Source organism: Castor canadensis, chromosome 12 (genome assembly GCF_047511655.1).
Source record: "Castor canadensis chromosome 12, mCasCan1.hap1v2, whole genome shotgun sequence".
Classification (NCBI taxonomy): domain Eukaryota; kingdom Metazoa; phylum Chordata; class Mammalia; order Rodentia; family Castoridae; genus Castor; species Castor canadensis.
This window is the reverse complement of record NC_133397.1, coordinates 104,575,852-104,599,309: the sequence shown is the minus strand read 5'-3', so window position 1 is coordinate 104,599,309 and position 23,458 is coordinate 104,575,852. Positions and strand designations below refer to the sequence as shown.

Below are 23,458 nucleotides of genomic sequence, written 5' to 3'. Positions count from 1 at the left end.
TGATCTCTGCCTCCTGAATAACTAGGATTACAGGCACAAGTCTCCAGCACCTGGCCTGAAAGCAATCTTGTAACATATATAACTAGATAGTTATTACTAGCTGGCTTTCTTTAAATGATGCTCTTCATCTAGGAATCTAGAACTCTTTGGGAGGAACAAAAATTGAGACTTGAAATACACTGAAAACACACATATAACTCATGCTTATGTCTCCCCACATATAACTTCCTGATTGAAGCTGCCACTATTGCTAATTTCTAGATTTTTGCAAGATGGTAGCAGCATCTCAAAGGACACTAAGAGAACAAAGACAATGGGCTAAAGTGGATTTCCATTGAGATGTATTTACTGCAAAAGATCAATTTCACATTGCACTAGGGATTAATAACTTTCTAGTTTAATTTCACAAAGCATAGTTTGTACAAACTGAGCAAGGTCTTGTTGATACACCAAGAGTCATTATCACACTGTGGCCTTAAAGCTGGTTTATCTTCCCTTGCCAAGGAAAAGAACAAGCGTATTTAGATAAGAGGTGTGACTGACAAATAATTGAATGGCATCCAACCTTTGGGGAGCAGGGATCATGGAGAAAGAGTGAATAATCATGTAGCAAGAGTTCAAGGTGATGAGGCTGAATCTGAGGCCACACAGCACATAAAGCTTCATTCTGCCTTGAGGAATGAAGGGACTAGAACCCAGCCTTTTCAACTGCCTGCTATCAATTTAACTGGTGAGAGCTTTATATTTTCTTTCAGATACTCTTGGGACTAGTGGGAACATGGATTTTTGCAAAAAAAAAAAATGGAGTAGAGTGAACACAAGAAGTTTGGGGGACTTTGTAGTCATTTGACCTCTCTTTTCAGCCCACAGCAGAGTCTCCCTATCATCACACTTGCTCCCTGCTGGGTTCTGCTTTCTGCATTGGCCATGACTGTGTATATTGTTTTTTGCTCTCGTAGCACCTACACTTTTATTTTACCTCCTACATGATGTTGTAAGGTCAGAACCAAGGCTACATACAATTTCCAGTGTCAGGGCAGGGGTGGTTACAGAGGAATCTTAGTTCAGAATTTCTGAGAATCTGATGGGAGTGGGTTGTGCTTCAGCCCCTATGGCAATCTTGGTGCTAACAGTGAGTGCAGTTCTATTGCTTGGTGGTCTAAACAGCCACTGCTTCCTCACCTATGTAGCCTACCCAACTTGAAGAAGAGTGGACTGGACAGAGGTGATCTAGTATTGCTGACTACAGTCTAAATGAACACAATCATGGAGCCTAATGTCCATTGCAAAGTTCAAAAAGTTTGAATATTAAAGAATTGGAGGGGGGATAAATGAATGAGGAATAAATTGTCATAAATCTAGAAAAACCAAACAATACATTAAAATTTACAAATTTGATTAGAGCAAGACATTGCTTAATTACACCAGAGTCTAAGCAGTGAAGTTCTTTGTTTGTGGGATACTTGTGCTTTTGATGAAATCAAAGGGAAGTCAGTCACTGCCCCTAAAAGACATATTCGTGTAGTATGATCACTGGGCTTATTATTAAGTAGTCAGTGGGAAACAAGAAATTTTCCCAATACTTTGCACTTGACTTAAGATATCTTATTCATTTGAATTAAGGTATTTTTATTCCAAAATTAGGATGTAATTTGTGGAATTACATTATAAATAATGTGGTTTTCACCCACAATTCACGGCTCATATCTCTCCCCAAAGCAGTTCACAGCCACTGAGTTGGTCAGCTTTCCATTGCTGTTGCAAAATACCTGAGACAAACAACGTTAAAGGGGAAATGCTTTATTTAGCTTGTAGTTTCAGAAATTTCAGTCCATGGCTGGTGGATCTATCACTTTAGACCTGTGGTGAGCTCTCTCATGGCAGAGAGCACAAAGTGAAGCAAAGCTGCTCACAACATGGCAACTGGAAAGTGCAAGAGACACAGAGGAAGAGGCAGAGTTCAATATTCCTTTCAAGGGCGTGCTTCAAATGATACTTCCTTCCACCAGGCCCCAGCTCCAAAAGACTACACCACCTTCAAATGTCACCACAGGCTGGGGACAAAACTTTTAACACATGGCCTTTGGTGTCCTAGATGTTGGTACCTCCAGCAAAGCTCATTCCTCTTCCTCCTTTCCTCACCCTGTGCATCTGTTCACTTGTGTCCTTTGTAGTATCCTTCTTCTAAAGTACAATAGAAACCCTCCACATTCCAGAGGACCCTGCCCTATACCTGCAAGGAAGGAATGCTTAGGAATCTCAACAAACAGGCCTTATTGGGTTTCCCCAACCAATCTGCTAGCACTTGACCAACATCCTTACTTGAGGCTCATTTCAATTCAATTGTTCATGCTTCAATTTACCTACACAAGAAGTCTCTACAGATGTATAAAAAGAACAGGGTTCTAAGAGCTCTGGACACCTGAACAGGTAGAGCCTCCTAGAACTTGGTGCATCCAGTAAAGGCAAAGAAGGCTCCTTTCCCTTCCACCTTTGTTCACCTGTGTGTCTCTTCATCTGTATCATTTCAAATATCCATTATAATCGACCAGAAAATATAAGCATACATTTCTCTGAGTTCTAGTTAATTGAACCTGACGAGTGGTTTGTTGGAATCTCTGATTAGCAACTGGTTACTCAGGAGCTCAGGTAAGACAACCTGGTGATTGAGTCTGGCATGAAAGTTATGAGTGGCACTCTTGGGACCCTGCCTTGTCCTTGTGGGATCTGACATTGTCTGCTGATAGAAAATGTTACGGATGACTTGGGTTGAGGTCATCCATCTGTGTCAACTATAGAACTGATTCCTTGCTGGCTGCTGGGGAAAAATCCACACACATTTTAGTCCACAAGACTGATCTGTACTGTGGGATTAGTGGGAAAAATAGTTTTCAGTAGGCTTTTCACTCAGTGTCATCACAAGGTATCCCAGTTAACCTGTACCCATTGGAATTCTCTGTTCACCCCTCTCCAGGGTCTCCCTGTCAGTGTACCTGCTGAACACGCACGGTGTTCTGATTCCTGCATTGGCCATGACTGGGTGGAGCTGCCTGGTGACAGGAGCGGGAGGGTTTCTGGGCCAGAAAATTGTCCACTTGTTGGTGGAGGAGAAGGAACTTCAGGAGGTCAGGGCCTTGGACAAAGTCTTCAGTCCGGAAACCAAGGACAAATTCGCTAGTAAGTAAACTGGAGGCTTGTGTGTGTGGTTCATTCTGAACCATGCTATGCTGGGAAGGGGTCTTTGTCTAGGAAATAAAGGACACTTGGAACTATAAGGTTTCTCTTATGGCCACACTTACCGGGAGGAATCAGGGACAGCACAGTATAAAAGATAAAACACAGCTGATGGGAGACTCGATTCTGGTCTAATCTTTGTCCTACAGAGGGTGGCCATAGACAGCCACTGGGTCTCCAAGACTCTTTCCTTCCTATGTAGAAATCACATATTCTTCTCCCCTTTGTCTACAGCTCTTTAATGTGCTGAGACTTGGACTTGCCTATTGCTAGGCAGTGTCTGCTGGAGCTCAGCGGTGGGTCCCTGTACCTCCTGATTGCCCTGTATCTGGATATTTGGTTGTTTTACTTTGCTGTGGTTTAGTTGGGGTGGGAAGCAAGAGTTCGTTTAGTCTCATCAGTGAAGATGAAATAAAAGGAACTGTCTGTAAGGAAAAGGGAAAGGTGAATGTGTGTGTGTGTGTGTGTGAGAGAGAGAGAGAGAGAGAGAAAGAGAGAGAGAGAGAGAGAGAGAGAGAGAGAGAGTAGTAGTAGTAGTAGATCATATTCACAAGGCACAGTGCAGAGCAGACAACGTGAAAGCTAGAATGTCTCCCCTCGATTACTCCTACATCTTTCCCACCATTCCTCTGTGCAATTCATCCCTACAAAAATGTGACTATAGAATTTACTGGAGCAACCTGTTATTCTTTTCCCAAATTACTGCCACTGGTGAAAATATAACAAAGGACTGAAAGTCCATTTCCCACCTGCTTAATCCCCAGATCCTAAGAAAGAAAGAAGAAAGAGAGAGGGAGGGAGGGAAGGAAGGAAGGAAGGAAGGAAGGAAGGAAGGAAGGAAGGAACGAACAAAGGAACAAAGGAAGGGAGAAAAGAAAAACTATAATGATGGTAGAAGAAAAGGCTGACCCATCTGACAGTGAAGATTTTGAGATCCAGAAAAAGGAGGTGACTGGCCAAAAGTCGTCTAATCAATGGAGTGCAGATCTCAGATTAAAGCTGATCACTGGCACCCCTTCCTTGGTCCCACACCTGACTCTCAGTCCAGAGATCCTCATCTCCAGAACAGGAGCATTGGATATCTACCATGGTGTATGCTCCACTGCCCAGAGGACCCTTCCCTACACAGAAGTTCCTCCATAGCATCCAAGGACTACACCCTTCCTCTGCTCTGCTTCTCTCAGATCTCTTCCAATGCCCAGTTTCCTCCCTCTTCTTCAATAGCATCTCTGATAACCAAATATTAACATATGAACCATATTAATTGTAATCCTAATATCTCAGTAGTATATGCAAACATGTTGCTGATGTTGCACAAGGACTCACAGGTGGATAAGGCAAAGTGGGGTTGAGCCTAGAAGGCCTTTTGCCTCTGTATGCTTAACGACTAGTTTTTCTAGTATCATCTCTCTGGGCCTTCTATTGAAGAAGTTCACACCCTAACAACAACTCCATGATATGTTTGTGCAAAACACTTGCCAAATTCCCCATGTCTTGTTCAAGGCAAGAGCTATGGCTCCACCATGAGTGCTCCCTGCTGGGTTCCTCAAGAGCTTATGGATAAAAGCCAATTTGCTCAGAGTCTGAACCTTTCCTGCCTTGTCACAAAAAAATCCTCTAAGCGGTCAGCAGCAAAGGAGAGGCAGAGAAAAGGAGGAAGAGGCTGAGGTGCACAATAAGAGAAATCCACTCTCAGGCCAGTACCCAACTGCATCGCAGCAGCTTTTTCCCTGCCATCCTGCTCTTAGGGCCTTCATGAAGTTGCCTCACAAGGGGAAGGCCCGGAGAAGACAACACTCAGCAGAGGATTGTTCTACTTGTGCCTGAGAGGGATTTCTCCAGCCCTGATTGTCTCCCACACTTCTTTGTCTTCATTGCCAAGTTCAGTTCAATTGACTTATCCTTACTCTGTCTCAGAAAAGTTGATTCCAAACAACCAGATCTGCCCTTGGAGTGCAGAGGAAAGTAAGCAAGGGTTTCAGGCAGAGAATGATAGAGCCTCTACCAGAAGTGTGTTCATACACCTGTCCCTAAACCTCCCTTTCCTCAACCTTACAGGTGATCCGAATTCCTTTGTCATGGAGTCCTTGAGAAAGGAAATAGCAAATTCTGAAAGCTGTGTGCAATCTATGAAGCATAAGCAAGTGTAGGGTACTGATGCAGATGGCATGAACCCTATGCTGATTTTGTTAGCTCATTGAGATAATGACCACATAGGCAGTGTCACCCTGTGGGTGACAGAAGACCTTGAATATCTGTATGGTATCCACCGCTCTGGGCCCAGTGGCTGATAGGAAGTACGTTGCAGCTGACTCATTTGAAGCACTGATGTCTGGTTTTGAGGATAACTGATATCTGAGAAGAGATGTTCAGATAAATCCATCCTTGCAGCCATTCTAAATTCCCCATCAATGACTCCACTCTATTTCTAGTCAACCCAAGCAATGTCCATTAAGGGCTGAAGTTAGCTCCTCCTGTTGTGCTCAGTACAGATCCAGTAAATACCATGACCTGTTGGGGAAGGCTGTGTGCTGCCCTCCTCTGCTCCCACTTCAGGGTTCTGGGGCCTTCCCAGAACCCTAGCACAGACAGGCTCATAACTCTCAGGCTTACCCTGCTTTCTCTAACAACCCCAACACATGTACAATTAATATCCTGACATCACTGATAGTCCCCTATGCCACAGCTCTGCCTCTTGTTCTCTTCAAATCCAGATCCAGATGTGATTGCTCATTCCCTACAGGACTAATTCTAATTCCACGCTTTTACAGCCAACTTTCCACACCTTCCCCCTGTCCTTAATGAATTTGATGAACATCCCATGACTCTCTGTAGTGACTTTTATGTTCCAGGCATGTAGCAGAACTCACTGCTTAGATTTATTTTTCTGAAATGGGATGGAGTAGAAATGGTTTCTTGTTCTTGTGAAAAAAATGCTACACATTCTGATTTCTGTGCCTTTGTTTGCTTGGTCCTTCTACCTACTATGGTGGTCCTTGAAGAACTAGATATCTGTCACCTGTATGAGGAATGTTCTCAATCTATCCATAAATTTTCACAATGTCTGCCTTGTGTTCTCACAGAGCTGCAGACAAAGGCCAAGGTGACAGTGCTGGAAGGAGACATTCTGGATGTTCAGTGCCTGAAGAGAGCCTGTCAGGGAGTCTCAGTTGTCATCCACACTGCCTCTGTCATTGATGTCTCAGGCATCATTCCTAGAAAGATCATCATGGATGTCAACCTGAAAGGTAGAGTACCTGGGGAAGAAAGGGAGCAACTGATAAGATAGAGGATGGAAAAACAGGATGAAGAGGAGAAAAGGAACCCCACCATGGAGCACCTGCTGTCCTCAGGGCCTTGGTCTCCAGTCCTAGCTGACACAATACAGGGCTGTTTCAGTGTTATAGATGAGGAAATCAGAGCTGAGAAAGGACAAGGTACATGCCCAAGGCCTCACAGGGACTCAATGAGAGAGTCAGGATTTAAACTCACACCTGTGTCACTCCAACTTCCAAAAAATCTCTTTCTCTTGCTTCTCCATCCCAAAGTTGACTAGACTCTGACACTAAATCCTTAATGTCCGTTCACCCCCTTGGTCAGACCAGAAACTGCAGGAGCCTCTTCAGCATGATTTTAGCAACTGCCTCAGGGCTGATAGAATATCTAGAGCCTTCCTGCTCACCTGAAGGAAGGAATCCTCTCCAGAGGCCTAGCAAAGCTGCTCCACAGAGGCCTGCAGGAAGAATCATCCAGCACTTGCCTTCCCACAGGAATTGCCTCCCCATTGACCAGGATACTATCTGTTTACCACTGGGTCTAGTCTTGAGGAGCTGGTTCCAGCCAGCTGCCCTAAGTCATCAGCCCTCAGTTCCTCATCCCTAATGCTTGGTGGTACTTTCTGTATTGCACATATGCAGTGTAATTTAAATATAGATACACTTAGCTCAAAGTAGTTTGCCATGCAACATCATCATTCTGACCTCCAAGGCCCTTCTCTCAAGCACCTCTGCTTCCCCAGGCCTGTGTTGACCTCCAATTTAGTGACTCAGAGATTCCTTTTTTAAAGCAACCAATTGCTTGTGGGTCTCTAGCAGCATCTCAGTAAAAAGTCTTTCTAGCTTCAACTTCAACACATTTCTCACACCTTCTCACACTGCAGGACAGTGGCTTAAGAACCTCATTTTTCATTCATGCCGTGGAAGGTCTACCTGCTGTATTTCTCAACAAGAGATAATATGAGATAAAAGGAACAGTGTGGGAGAAATTGTTTCACTAAAACATTGTCACAGGTTAATGATGGTCATCTCCGCCCTGCTGAAAATAAGTCCAATATTTCTTGGCCACTATATTTGCCTTAAAACAAAATAATCAAAATGGGTTTCCAGAAAATCAAATTTTAAATGGCCTTTAAATGGTCAAATACATAAAAATAACTGAACAAATAAATAAACTGTCCTTTGCCTAGGATATTCCTCCCTAAGAGGTGTTCTACATTTCCTCCCTGACCTACAGGTCTACACTGCTCCAGAGAGGTTCTGAACTCCAACATTATAGGTTTTCCCTATAATGTTCTTTTTAGTTCTACTAAAAACATTCTACTTTTTAGAAAGAACATTCTACTTTTTAGTTCTTCACCTGACTCAATAGAACAGAACAGTGCAGCGCTCTGGGATGCAAACTAGAAGTTCTTATCACCCTTACTGTTCATGACTGGGTAAATGGAAGCAGATAAAGAACCACCAGGAATAGCTTCATAGAGAACACACAATCAGAAACAGAGGCTGGGTCTCCAACATTATAGTGACACAAAGAATAGTCTTATGCAAAAGGTTTCATTGATCCTCACTAAATCAGAAAAATGAAAGCACAATAATAAGCATTTAAAATAAGCATTGCCAATGTACAATTGTGTATGAGTTTGTGTAATATGAGTTCCCCAAATTTCCTTGAAAGTATGGCCAGAAAGATTATTTTTTTTAAATAAATGACCTATCTTTAATGAAATAATATGCATGACAAATAATACTTGTAATAACTACATTGAAAAAATGCATACTAAAATCTACATTCTTTCCCCAAATCAAAGTACATGTGCAAAATCACAATACACATTCACACACACACACACACACACACACACACACACACATGCAGAAATACACAAGACTAGGAAGCCCTAAAGATTAGAAATTCTTGGCTTCTAGAAAGCAAATATCAGTCTTTTTTGCATTACTCCTAGACTGTAATGTGGTACATCTCAGTCAGGACAGGGAAGAATGCACTCAGATCAATAATAATTCCCCCATTGAATGGGGGATGGAAATGAACATGTATCTGGACCATGGTGGACCCTCTGGCTAATATTCTGACACTGATAGTGTGCATCCCATTGGCAGGTACCCAGCTCCTGTTGGAAGCCTGTGTCCAAGCTAGTGTGCCCACCCTCATCTACACTAGCACAGTGGACGTAGCAGGGCCCAACTCCTACAAGGAGGTCATCCAGGATGGCCACGAGGAAGAGCATCATGAAAGTACATGGTCTGATCCATACCCATACAGCAAAAAGCTGGCTGAGAAGGCAGTGCTGGCAGCCAACGGGTGCACTCTAAAAAATGGGGGCATCTTGTATACTTGTGCCTTAAGGTCCATGTTCATCTATGGGGAAGAAAGCAAATTCCTTACTAGCACTGTGAATAAGGCCCTCAAGAACAATGGCATCATAGAGAAGACAGGTTGGTTCTCTATGGTCAACCCAGTCTATGTGGGCAACGTGGCCTGGGCTCACATTCTGGCCTCCAGGAGCCTGCGGGACCCCAAGAAAGCACCAAGCATCCGAGGACAGTTCTACTACATCTCAGATGATACTCCTCATCAAAGCTATAATACCTTAAATTATAACCTGTGCAAGGATTGGGGCCTCTGCCTTGATTCCAGTCCAAACCCCCCTCTGTTTCTGATGTACTGGCTGGCCTTCCTGCTGGAAACAGTGAGCTTCCTGCTGAGCCCAATTTACAAATATCGACCCCCCTTTACCCGCCACTTACTGACATTGTCAAATAGTGTGTACATCTTCTCCTATAAGAAAGCTCAGCGAGACCTGGGGTATGAGCCACGCTTTAGCTGGGAGGAAGCCAAGCAGAAAACCATAGAGTGGGTTGGTACATTACTGGAGCAGCACAAGGGGTCTCTAAAGACAAAGACTCAATGATATGAAGGTGACCAGACCACATTTGTCCCTCTCCTCCAGCTAGCTACCTCCAGAAAGGGACAGACACACAAGCCCTACACCTACTTCTCCTTTGGCACAATGGCTTACTTATTGTCCTCATGATCTACCAGAAGACTTCCCAATCATGAGCCCTACCAAAAGCTTCCTGTACCTACCACCACCCAAGGACAGAGGAACAATTGTGCTTCAGCTGCTGTACCCACCTCTTAGGAGGTGGTTCAGAGCAACCCAGGGCTTCTTGTCACTTAAAACTTTGGTTCTTGATTGCATTTCCCTTTTCAATGGCTAAAGCACTTCTCTTCCCTCTTCTGCACAGAGTTCTAAGAGAACAGCAATAAATGTTTTAATGCCTAATCTGGAGAAGCGTTCTTTGTTAATATACTTTCCTGTTTTCCCATCCATATCCAGGTATGGCCAACTCCAGGTCACAAAAACCACATGGGGGGGACACAGTGGTGGTAGGTCCAAGAGGGGAACATGAGACTGGCTCCAACCTACCCAGCTTCAGGTGTGCACTACAAGACTGACATAGACCACCCATATCATCCCCACCAGATCACAGGAAGGCAGGGATTCCTGTTCTCACATCATGGATGAGGAATCTTGCTCTCCACCTCACTGACTGGTGACATAGCATGGCTGACCCACTAGGGAGACTGATGTGAAAGCCTCATCTTCCCACAGAATCCTGCGGCCTGCACTGGTTTGTCAGTGTGAAAGCGGGGTGCTCTTTCCTGGCAGACTCCAACTTCCTTCCTTACCTGTCCTGCCCAGTCCTGCACAGGATGCCCTCTAGAACTAGGAGAATTCTGAGGGACACCTGAGAGTCCTCGGTTCCTTAATGTATGGTCCAAGCCAGTAGACGGAGCAGCAAAGATGCTGCCAGCCTTTACCGCTGATGTCAGTAGTCTTTAAGGTTCTAGAAAACACGGGGACATGAATGTGTTAGACATTCTGGTCATTCATAAGCTTGTGTTTTAGCAATTGAATTCACACAATAGCCCATGAAGACTAGCTGGGAAAGTAAATGTGACAGGTCTGATTCCTCCCTAAATTTTATCTCTACTCAGCCTGAAATCTAGAAATCTCTATCTTCAATTCCAGATTTAATTGCTTCTCTCCTCTTCTTCTACCTTCTTCCTTCTCTCTTATGTCTCATCTCTCTACTTCTTTTCTATTCTCACCATAATTATTAATGCACATTAATTTACATGTTAATGGGTTTAACTATGACATTTCATGTTCTTTTCCTTTATTCTCCTGTCTTCTTAGTGTCTTTCTTTTCCCTCCATCTTCCTCTCTCACCTTTCTCAATTGCCCTGATGAGAGGAGGATGGTCAAGACAGGATTGGGGAAAGAGGGAAAGGAAAAGAAAATGATAGAGCATCAATAATATCTTAAAACATTACGAAGGGAGAAGATATAAGGATATGTTGAATAATGGAGGGTGGAAGGTAAAGGAGTAAGGAGAGCAATGGACAGGGTTGAATGGACCAAAGTAGAGTATACCCACAGTGGGGATACATTGAGAAGCCCCTTTAAACATCAACTTAAGTACTAAGAATGAAAGCCAGGACTGTAAAATAGGTACAATGTGTCAAGGGAGGTACTAGTGGGAGGCAGGATAGTGAATGAAGAAGATTAAAGTGAGGATGTATGGTTGATGGACTTCATATACCTACATGAAATAGAAGAAAGAAACCTCTTGCAATTGCTTTAAGTGGGACAGGGAGGGAGTTGAGGGGGAGAGACGATAGGGGAGATGTAACTAAAGTACAATATAAGCCTAATCAGAATGTCGCTATGAATTCCCCCTGTAAAACAAACATGTCCTAATAAAATTTTTTTTTAAAAGTCAGGATTGGGGACTAAATGCTGATGTAGTCATTAAACAGTTAAAGAACGAACACTGGAAAAGTCTGTCAGGTCCAAAGGGACAGAGGCAAACAGTAGCAGGTACAGGGATTGCAGTATGAGCTGGAGGAAGCTCCCTGACACTGTACCTGAGCATTATCTCTCTATATGTTGGTATCACAGACAGCACAAGAGTCTCACTTGGCTTCCAGACTTCTTTTGTCTTCTTTCTCACTCCATATTCAGTAACCTTTATAGGAGGCCATTTGTTTGGAAAGAGCACTTGGCTTAAGATACCAATCCAATGTGGCGACTCTCGTGCCAAATTTCCATACCTCAAGCAAAACAGAAGGTATTTATCTGACCTCCAACACATTAGGACAGAGAGACAGAAGACACATTCTGAAGCCAGCCACTTATACCCAGCAGGTCGAGGAAGTCCACTCTGCCTTAACATTTATAAGAAACTAACCCTGCACCAGGCAGTCACAGCTCCTACACACAAGTCCAGTGTACCACATGGGACACACCATGTTGGTAAAGATTCAAAGAGACCAACACAGCCTGCCTTCTCTCTTTCAACTCTCCCTACCCTTTCTTCTGCCTAGGGGACTCTGCGGTTGTATGGTAAAGGAACAAGGGAAAGCACAGAAGATCTCAGCCACTGGTTAATGTGCAGTATGTAGAAGCACAGAGCAGCTGAAGGAGCTGTATCAGAGAACAGGTGGACTTGGGGAGTGGAGCAAGGTGGGTCCATGCATGGGGAACAGCCTAAGAGGTGGTACAGAGGAGAGGGTGAGTGTGCAGAGCGTCGAAGGACAGTGAAGTGACTGGACACCAGGTGAGCAGAAATTACTAGGGAAAAATTACTGCAGGTGCTAAACAGAGCTATGATTAAGACAAGAGTGACCCATTTGGAGCAGCCAGCATAATGTCTTGGTCAAGGCAGGCAGGATAGAGTGTCAATTTTATGATTAACCATTAATATGTAAATACTGAATGCTAATTTTAAACTTCAAGTAACAGAGCAAAAATCAGAGCCAAGTAGGGGTGAATAGGCCAGTGCTCCAAATGCATTGGTACAAAATCTTATTAATTAACAGAATGGCAGGGAAGTAACAGTGGTTCATCTGTGCCTTTTTGATCATAGGTCCCAAATATACATTATCATATTTTAAACTTTCTGCATGTTGATAGAGGGTGTCATTTTTAAAATAAATATAATCGAATGGGAAAATAAATGTACAAACTAAAAAAAACAAATCTGCCTGCTGGAACGAGGCCCCTACACTTCACTTTTTCATCTCTGCTCCTGGTCTTATTTGTGGTATACTGGAGAGACAAAATGTAAGAAATAGTAGGTGCTGTACACAGGGAGATTTCCCTAGTGTCCTGAGAATGGTAAATATTTTGGGAGTATCCTCTCAGATAGGGTTCAGTGGACCCTTGCATTTGGGCTGAATGTTAAACATGGGCAGGATTCCACAAGTAGAAATGGGAGGAATGTGTTCCTGGCTGAAAGGCATGAGGCCCCGGACCTGGACCTTAGATTTTCCAGGGAGACACTCCATCGCCTTCATTCTTCCCCTTGGTGAAGGATATTAATGAGGAGAACACTTTGAATGAGAAAGGAGGAAGGAATTCATGACTTCAAGATGTCAATGAATCTGAACAAGTTAAGTCAAAATTATGAGAATCAGGAAACAGAGGCTGTGCCGAAATCAAGTGGTAGGAACTGAATTTATTTACACTATATCTAGAGGACAGAATGAGTTAGGGAGTGGGAGACGGAGGGAGGAAAAAGAACACGAAAAGGAAAACACAAGACTTCAAGGAAGGCAAAGACCAGCTGCAAAGATTCTAAGGGGAAAGGAAATCAGGTAAAATACTGAAACAATGTTATGGCCACTGAATTTTTATACTACAGAAATAAAAATTTCTTCTTTAAAAACTGAAACCCTCATTGGTAGAAACAACATAGTAAAAATGGCTATACTCCCAAAAGTAATCTACATGTTTAATGCAATTCCCATCAAAATTCCAATGACATTCATTAAAGAGATTGAAAAATCTACCGCTAAATTTATATGGAAACACAAGAGGCCACAAATAGCCAAGGCAATACTCAGTAAAAAGAATAACTCTGGAGGTATCACGATACCCAACTACAAACTACATTACAAAGCAATACAATAAAAACAGCATGGTACTGGCACAAAAATAGACATGAAAACCAGTGGAGCAAAATAGAGGATCCAGATATGAAGCCAAACAACTATAACCAACTTGTCTTTGACAAAGGAGCTAAAAATATACGATGGAGAAAAGACAAGCCTCTTCAACAAAAACTGCTGGGAAAACTGGTTAGCAGTCTGCAAAAAACTGAAACTTGATCCATGTATATCACCCTATACCAATATTAACTCAAAATGGATCAAGGATCTTAATATCAGACCCCAAACTCTAAAGTTGGTACAGGAAAGAGTAGGAAATACTCTGGAATTAATAGGTATAGGCAAGAACTTTCTCTACGAAACCCCAGCAGCACAGCTACTAAGAGATAGCATAGATAAATGGGACCTCACAAAACTAAAAAGCTTCTGTTCATCCAAAGAAATGGTCTCTAAACTGAAGAGAACACCTACAGAGTGGGAGAAAATATTTGCCAACTATACATCAGACAAAGGACTGATAACCAGAATATATAGGGAACCTAAAAAACTAAATTCTCCCAAAATTAATGAACCAATAAAGAAATGGGCACGTGAACTAAACAGAACTTTCTCAAAAGAAGAAATTCAAATGGTCAAAAAACACAAGAAAAAATGCCCACCACCTCTAGCAATAAAGGAAAGGCAAATCAAAATCACACTAAGATTCCACCTCACCCCTGTTAGAATAGCCATCATCAGCAACACCACCAACAACAGGTGTTGGCGAGGATGCAGGGAAAAAGGAACCCTCTTACACTATTGGTGGGAATATAAACTAGTACAACCACTCTGGAAAAAAATTTGGAGGCTACTTAAAAAGCTAAACATTGATCTACCATTTGATCCAGCAATACCACTCTTGGGGATATACCCAGAAGACTGTGACACAGGTTACTCCAGAGGCACCTGCACACCCATGTTTATTGCAGCACTATTCACAATAGCCAAGTTATGGAAACAGCCAAGATGCCCCACTACTGACGAATGGATTAAGAAAATGTGGTATCTATACACAATGGAATTTTATGCAGCCATGAAATGATAACGAAATATTATCATTCGCTGGTAAAGGGATGGAATTGGAGAACATCATTCTGAGTGAGGTTAGCCTGGCCCAAAAGACCAAAACTCATATGTTCTCCCACATATGTGGACATTAGATCAAGGGCAAACACAAGGGGATTGGACTTTGAGCACATGATAAAGCGAGAGCACACAAGGGAGGTATGAGGATAGGTAAGACACCTCAAAAATTAGATAGCATTTGTTGCCCTCAATGCAGAAAAACTAAAGCAGATATTTTAAAGCGACTGAGGTCAATAGGAGAAGGGGACCAGGAACTAGAGAAAAGGTTAGTTCAAGAAGAATTAACCTAAAAGGTAACACACATGCACAGGAAATCAATGCGAGTCAACTCCCTATATAGCTATCCTTATCTCAACTAGCAAAAACCCTTGGTCCTTCCTATTATTGCTTATACTCTCTCTACAACAAAATTAGAGATAAAGGCAAAATAGTTTCTGCCAGGTAGCAAGGGGGTAGGAGGGTGGTAAGGGAGGGAGTGGGAGAAGAGGGGAGAAATGACCCAAACATTGTATGCACATATGAATAAAATAAAATTTTTTTAAAACATGCAGAAATTATCTTTAGAAAAGAAAAAAAATGGAAACCCTCACAAACTCTCCAACTCTAGGTCACTCACAGTGAGACCAACTGAATCCCTCTGGAGGCAAGGGCTTTGCACAACATCCGAGGACTTGGGGAAAACTCTGGGAATTTCTATCACTTTTTTCATAGCTCGAAATGCCCCCAAGGGTTCTGAGACATGAAAGAGGTACATTCTGAAGAGTGAAGAGAGTATGACACAAAATGGATTGTTCACTCTGTCCCAAGGACAGAGTTTACAACTGGGTCAATTTTAAACTTGAACAGTCCCAAACCTACCCAGACACCCTGAAACTCCCATCAATGACAAGGGCAGTATATCCTCAGGACCCAAGAATGGCATCAGCAAAGTCAGCCCTTCTGCCAGCATGGGTGCTGGGGATCCAGGTGTGGGCCCAGATGTTGCTGTCCTGCTGTCATCCTGACTTGAATATTGACCGTGAATGCAGGAACGTCTTTTTCAGGGGCCCACAACTCACTTCCTCCTGCACCAGCAGGAGTCTGTGAAATACTGTAGTAATTCAGGGTGGCCTCACCAGAGGGAAACAGTGTTGATACTCAGAGTTCAGGGCTTGGCTTTAATGGTCTTTGTGAGATTCCTCATTACACTTAGGTGCCAGCCAGTCTTGCCTATAAATCACTCCTTTTCTCCAGCTTATAGCTGTGAGTTAGTCAAAGAGAAAACTGAGGCCTGAACAGTGAAGTGACTTGCCCAAGACCACCCACACCCTTAGTGGTATACCTGGACTGGAAGCACAATCTCTCCACTCTGCTGCGCTACAAGAGGCCAGCATGCCTGAGGAAAAAAAGAGGAGAGGGCAGCAGGACTCCTGGGGAAGCAGATATACAGAATGGGGAGGGAAAGCTCACGTAGTTGAGATTACATAACAACGTAAGACAGACATCTTCCCTTACCCCACACCAAGTTACAGTCACAAATGTTTCTGTCTGCAATGCATCCCAGTCCCTGAGCACGTGATCTGAGGCCACCTCCTCTTGCTTCAGGGTACTCTGAAGCTTCCCTTTGCCAGGCACCACTCACAGTCCAGTGTGGGTGACCATTAACTTGTTATGTGACTCAATAGCCTGTAGACTATTGGAGGGCAGCATGGGGACCCAGTACTGACAAGTATGGTCCTTCCCTTGTCCAGAGGAGCACAGAGTACATACCTGTAGAAAGAGAGAAGAAAGAAAGACAGCTCGTAACGAAAGGGTCAGAATACCCAAGATCCTAGAAAGTGCTTTACAGATGATCAAGTATGATTATCTTCTAAGAAAATCGCACTTGGACTCTGAAATTGTTGCAAGAATAGGGGAGTTACTTGGGTTCTTCAATAGTCTCAGCAACAGAGTTTTATTGGGAGGGGAGACGAGGGGAGGGGAGGGGAGGGAGAGGAAGGGAGGAGAGGGGAAGGGAGGGGAGGGGATGGGAGGGGAGGGGAGGGGAGGGAAAGTAGAGATTCCCATGTGCTAAGGGCTAGAAGGACGCAGTCCATGCTATGGCAGGCTACCAGCTCAGGATATTTATGTAGCTTTTGTGATAGGGTGGACTTCCAAAGTTTCCTGATAGTTGTAGGGGACAGCCCCTATCTAGGGCATGGAGCTCTTTGTTTCTTTGTTTCAAGGCCACTCCCTCCTGCCCCTCCTTATGTTGGCCTCATTTCCCTGCTCCTAAGGCTGTTACTGCTCTCTGGCATGTCCCAGCCGCTCTTTGGCCACTACCCTAATTGCCTAAATACCAAACTATGTCCTAACAGAATGGTGACCTAATATTTGCTTTCCTTCAGATAAGATGGAAGTAGTGGAGGCCTAGCTTTCTGGGGAGTTTCAAAGCACAAGGCCAGGAAGGTGCCCACCAACACATGAGTTAAAGACGAAAGACCCTGGAATTGAGAGGACATGAGGAAAGAGGGCAGAGGGCAGTCTCAAAGGCATACTAACTGTCTCAGCCCCACCCTGTGCAACTGGGGCCTTGCAGAAGTGGACACAGACAGGCCCTCATGGGATATCAACAAAAGAAGGTGCAGGTAAGGGAGATGTGGGAGGTGAGAGGGTGGCAAACACATCCTGTGGGATGGGGGCCTTGTAGGAACGGACACAGGCAGGCCCTCTGCAGATGAGGGGGATGTGAGAGGGGAGAGGGTGATAAACACAGAAGAGAGGCTTCTCTTGTTTCACAGGCAAGTCTTTCCACAAGTAGGGATGAATATCCTGAGTTGTCACTTCAGTTTTGTCATGAGAGCTACGTGAGTCATCTCTGTCACTTTCCTGTTTCCTCTCCAGTGAGATGAAGATGTGGCTGGCCTGTTTTCAAAGCCTGCAGGATGCTATGGGACAACTGCACAATGCCGTACACAATCATGAGGCAGTAGGATAGGGAAATATCAGTTGGCCAAGAAGGAGTAAATGGGTATTAATCCAACTCCTGCCTTAAGATACACCCCAGTCTCACTGAGGACATCACCCCAGGTTCCAAAAGCCTCTGATTGGGAATGTCCTTGGAAGCTCCTTTTTGTGGTCAGCTTAGAGGTAGCCGCATCTTGATAAGGGAGGATGTTTGCACAGGAAGAAAGTCCAGGAACTGGAGTGTGCACTGAGGACTGGCAAACCTGTCCTCAGATGATCTGTTGAGACACCTCCCTAGTTAAAGATGCATATGGATTGCATCAGATGCATGTACTTGTGGCAGAATGCATTATGGGTAAGAACATGCACAGTCAAAAATAAGCTGTACATCATCCTTCTGTCAATCGTAAGAGGAACATCCTTTGCAAGCCCACTTTTAGCACCCCCCCATTCAGCTCCAACTTAGGCCAAAAAGTACAACACATACTGGGGGTGAGGCATTCGGCTTCTTAGCTAAGGTCTGCTCCTGTCGGTGGAAGCATATTCCACTTCCAGTAATCTATGCTTTGCTTGCTACTTGTGTGCATTTTGCCCAATTTGTTGATCAATGCACCAGAAACTGGATCTCACAACTGAGTGGTGACTGGTGGGAGGTCATAATGGAAGTACTTGTGTAAGCTTGCCTTCTACCATGATAATAGTCTTTGAAAGAAGCCTAGCTTGCAGAAAGGTGAGTGCAGCCTGACATCAAAAAACACTTCTGTTAGAACAGAAGTGTTTCTGCTGCATTTCCCAGCAAGTCTCTTTCCACTTCACACTATGTCAACATCGATTGTTCTGGTCATAGATGGTTCTTTCAAAACATTGGAGTCAATCCTTATTTTTATCAAGATTTTTTCCTCCTTCAACTTCTTTGAAGACACCCAGAGTTTGCCCACCTATGATCATTGCACTACTGTGTTATTCCCAAATAAATGTCACATGTGGAAATATGTCTCTGGCTGCTTTTTCTTTAGGTTAGTGATCTTCAGGAAGTAAATGGCCTTGCAGTGGAAATTCTCTAATCCACAGTCATAGGAATTTTCACAGGGAGGCACTCATGCATTTTTGCCAAAAGCTCCAGAATCTTTTTCCACAAAGGGCCTATTGCCTAGAGAGCTTCTCCCTACCAGCACCCCAGCATTTACTCTATACTCCAATAGCCCCAGCAATCTTACTGGCTTCCATTCAGCATGTGCAACTGGTATTGCTCCAATGGTGTGTTTACATGACTTCTGTTTTAGAATACCTGGTAGAGTGAAATTCCCCTACTAAATGCAATGTTTATCCCAATAACATAAGATGGTGAAAGAGAGGCAACCACCTTACAAGAAGCATGTTGAAAGATAACTGTCCTATTAATGTTTATCTTCATTCTAAGCACCTTCACTTTTCCTGAAGTCTGCCTTATGACTTCAGCAACATGTTTTGGTTTTTCCAGCACTTGGTAGGGGAGTATTGACAGCTATACAAGTATCCCTTCTCATCAAACTTTAGGTACATGGAGGTAGCACAGATTCTTTAAATAAAGCCTGTGCTGCCAGGAGTGGTGGCTCATGCCTTAATCCTAGCTGCCCAGGAGGCAGAAATAAGGAGAATCGTGGTTAGAAGATAGCCAGTTAAATTTCACAATCCTGTCAACCCTTAGAGTTTTATGTCTTAGTACCAGGAAGTTCTCTACACCTTCCCAAACCCTTTTACCCTCATTTCTGCAAAAGGCTTTTGGTCCCCAGCAGGTGTTTGAGTCTAGGGAACCTGACCCTTAGTCAATCTCCCCTTTTCTGTCTTGCTGTATTGCCCCAGCTGACTTCAAACTTGTGATCCTCATGTCTTTGCCTCAACATGTATGTGGAGATTCCATGTAAGTGCCAGTGCACCCTGCAATTTTATCTTGATTCCTCTACTTATGGTCCCAGGTGGTTTCAGGTAGATTGCTCCTTGAAATCTGTATCCTCTGACTTTTCCAACTTCTCCCAACAGAGATAAAATAAAAGCAGCACACTTGTTTGGAGCCTTTCCATGGTAACAGCAGAGGGTCACTTTCATTCACTCCTGTCTAGTGATGTATTAAAATCTATGTTTAACCCCATCAATGCCCACTGTATTCATTCCATTTCTTAGAACATCTAAGTTTTCATCTTCCTGTGGAATCCTGTGACTATCCTTTTTTACTCATGCCAATGTTTTTGATCATAGAATAAAATGCTGAGTTGTCTTAAATTCAGAAAAATCAGTGGAAGAAAGGAATAAGATAAAAAGGAAGCTATTCAGCTAAAGGCAAGGACCAAAAATTTTCTCCACATTCCTCAGGATTTCAGTACATTCCTTCTGACTCAGAAGCCAAAGAGGACAATTTCGAGGGCTCATGGTATTCTGCCTTCAACACAAACCATCTGCCACAGGTGTTAGGCAAGGAGTTAGGAGACCTGAAGGCTGGGAATGGTAGCTTGGATGTTGATAAAGAATCCCATCCTAATCCACTGACTTTAAAAGAGCAACTTGTGACATATAGCAAGGTCTTTTTAACTCAACTCCAACAGCACACAGAAAATGAGAGCCCAATAGTATTCTCCAAGGCCATGAACTCACCTACTGACATGTTTACACATTTCATTGTCTTTAGGAGAGAATTACACATAACCCAGAACTACAGGAATGACCATTCCCATGCATGGAGACCCCAATAAAAGCTTCAAGTGCTGGGATCCTTGGGGCAGCCGCTCATTTCTGAGCCTGCCTGCTCTGCCTGCATGAGAATGGACGTGTACTTTACTTTCACTTTGGTTTGCATTAGTAAAATTGCTATGGATATAGCTTCCTCTTTGTCTGTTTTTGGATCCTTTCTCTGATGAGACCAAGAACCTCTGGCCTTGACCCTGTGACCCAGATCTGGTAAGAATTATAAAAGCAATAGTTACTTACTATAGTTATCCTCCTAACCCCAAATCATGTCTGCTTGGTAGATTCTAGCACTTTTCTCAACTAAGTTAATGCAAATATTCTTAATGTCATACAGAATTTTCTAAGTGGTTCTTGGTTCAGCTGCTGATAGGTGTGGAAATTTTCCAGGACCCAGCCCTGTCCTTTTCTGGCTAGCAACAGTAAGGAATGACTCAATAAGCCCCTTTGTTTCAGACTTTCCTAGTCTCCAGGATTCTGATTTAACATTTTCTTTATCCACACTATTTTTCAATGATCCCTTAAAAATTCTCTGTCTTCGTGGGGTGAGTCCAATGAATCTTTCCTTTGCCGTTTCCATGTTCTCTTCTTAATTAACCTCTACAGTTATCAGCATGTCTAAGACCCATGAAGGAAAGCTATGACAGTAAATTGACAAGATTTCTCTGTCAGAGCTCAATTTTGCATCAGTAAAGTCATGTGGAGTGCCCACACAAATAGGACTCCATCTTCTTCAGGAAAAGGTCACCAATGTTGAAATCTCCCCACATTCCCCAGTACCACCCTATATATCACCTCAGTTGTAAATTCCTTTTTAGTCATAAATTCCTTTGAATACATAAATGCAGCAAAAGACAAGGGAGCCTCCTGGCTGGTTCAGACCTGAAAATGTCACATGCCCCAATAAGGGAAATCTGTCCTCAACATGACCTCTCAGATAAAGCCTTATGAATATTGGTCTCCTCTTATACATGCAAATAAAGACTTGGGATCAACATTAGCACATGGGTAGAATAGTAACAGGACCTTGTCAAAACTGTTAATTCCCTAGCCCCTCCTGCAAAGACCACCCAGACTTTCCTGCTATTTGCCCTTACAACATATAAATTGCCCTTGAGTTGGGATTGGAGCTTCTCTGTCAGCTGGCCAGGGCTCACCACTTTTTCTTTCATGATACCTATTTTTTCCTTTTCTATCAAGAAAGTTTTGCCATACTCTGCAATTCATGTCTCTGTCCAGGAGACACAAGGAACTGAGGTCTTATGGACTAGGTTCTCCTTGGACCACCCATCCAGTAACAACCTTGCATTCCAAAAATGAGAGGCGTGATGGGCAAACACATTGTGGCAAGATTCAAACATACCTCCTTGCAACAATGATTTTATTATGACATGGCCTCATTTGCCCAATCCTGTTATAATGACCCACAGAACCTTTGCCTGGATTGTGTAATTATGCATTTATGCATACCTCTGGCCTTCTACCCCAAAACTTACTCTACTAAAACCTAATCTCATGTCTGTATTCACAAAACTCACTGAAATGCTTCCTCCTCTTCTTCTTCTCAGGCCAACTGGGTTAATAAACCTCTTTTCTCTATCCTTCACCCCTCTCTCTCTCTCTCTCTCTGTGTGTGTGTGTGTGTGTGTGTGTGTGTGTGAGAGAGAGAGAGAGAGAGAGAGAGAGAGAGAGAGAGAGTGGGTGTGTGTGTTTAATGCACTCTGATTTCTTTTTCTTGCCTATTGCAACAACTAGGCATTTCAATCCAACATTGAATAGAATGGATGATACATGCATATGTGTCTTGGTCTCACTATGATGGAAAAACATTAAATATTTTGCTATAAACTATTGTATTTGCCATAGATATTTTCATGATAGTACTTACCAGAATAACGAAGTTCATTATTTATTCCTATTTTTGCTAACTTATTCATATCATAAATGGACATTGAGTTTTAAAATCATTCAAAAAGAGGAGGGGAAATAAAGAGTAATTTAGGGGGTGAATTTTATGAAGAGACATTAAAGTACTACAATACAACTCCTTTGTACAATTAATACATGGTGATAAAAAAGAGAGAAAAAGAAGAGAAAGTCTTAATCTCTTTAACTGATGTATCAGGGCAAGTAGCCATATCTAACAGAATTGGGTCTCTAGCCTAGTATTTCCATAGCATTCATTGCATACCATGATTGAATAATGAGCTAGCTATTTGGAAGGGTCAACAGACTGACTGGGGAAATTCAGCAGGACTTGCTGTAGTCCATCCTCAAAGGTACTAGGCAGGGCCCCTGTGAAGATTCTTATGACCCATTTTGGCTTACCAAACAGTCTCAATCGAATCTGTATAAAATGTATTCCTGTGTCACATGGAGCCAAAACAGAACATGTTGCATGAACATGGACAGATCAACATCATTCTTGCTGGCCTGGAGTACACTGTAGATCCCATAATATGCAGCAGTGAGCAGAGACATTCGTTTGCTAGAGAAGTGGAATAGGCATTCAAAACCGTGATATTCTAAGTGGGGGAGATAAAAGCATGAAAGGTTGCTGTGTGCACATCAGTAGGTTTAAGCCCAAAGGAATATCTCCCCAAGGTATGGCTGTGTCGTCCTGGTGGATGTGAGGAAGGGGATCTGGTAGGGTAGGATGCTGATGTGACTGTGCAGTCTTCTCCAGAAGGCTTATGCTGGTATTTCATAAACATATCATTTACATAGATGTGTGTGTGTATTATTTCTTACCCATAGCACCTACACTTTTATTTTACCTCCTACATGATGTTGTAGGGTCAGAGCCAAGGCTACATACAATTTCGTGTCAGGACAGGGTGATTACAAAGGAACCTTAGTTCAGAATTTCTGAGAATCTGATGGGAGTGCATTGTGCTTCAGCCCTATGGCAACCTTGGGGCTAACAGTGAGTGCAGCTCTATTGCTTGGTGCTCTAAATAGCCACTGCTTCCTCACCTGTGTAGCCTACCCTACTGGAAGGAGAGTGGACTGAAGGGAGGTGATAGAAAGTGTTAGAGCTGACTTGGGTTGAGGTTATTCAGTTGTGTCCACTATAGCACTGATTCCTTGCTGGCTGCTGGGAAAAAATCAACACACATTTTAGACCACAGAAGTGGTCTCTGTTGTGGGATTAGTGGGAAAAATAGTTTTCAGCTGGCTTTTCATTCCATGTCATCAC

The 23,458-nt window shown here is 43.1% G+C and overlaps 1 protein-coding gene across 2 annotated transcripts; it reads left to right on the top strand.

Moving 5' to 3' along the window:
• The first annotated feature begins 341 nt into the window (after window positions 1-341).
• LOC109702729 (3 beta-hydroxysteroid dehydrogenase/Delta 5-->4-isomerase-like) lies at window positions 342-9,817 on the top strand. Of its 2 annotated transcripts, none has more exons than XM_074050651.1 (4): window positions 342-730; window positions 2,975-3,177; window positions 6,318-6,482; window positions 8,631-9,817. In XM_074050651.1, exons 2-4 carry the CDS (start codon window positions 3,033-3,035, stop codon window positions 9,440-9,442), a joined length of 1,122 nt encoding a protein of 373 aa, XP_073906752.1. In that variant the 5' UTR covers window positions 342-730; window positions 2,975-3,032; the 3' UTR covers window positions 9,443-9,817. The 2 variants fall into 2 exon arrangements, with proteins under 2 accessions (XP_073906752.1, XP_020043594.1); XM_020188005.2 differs by lacking the exon at window positions 342-730 and adding an exon at window positions 765-2,649.
• The last annotated feature ends 13,641 nt before the right edge of the window (window positions 9,818-23,458 follow it).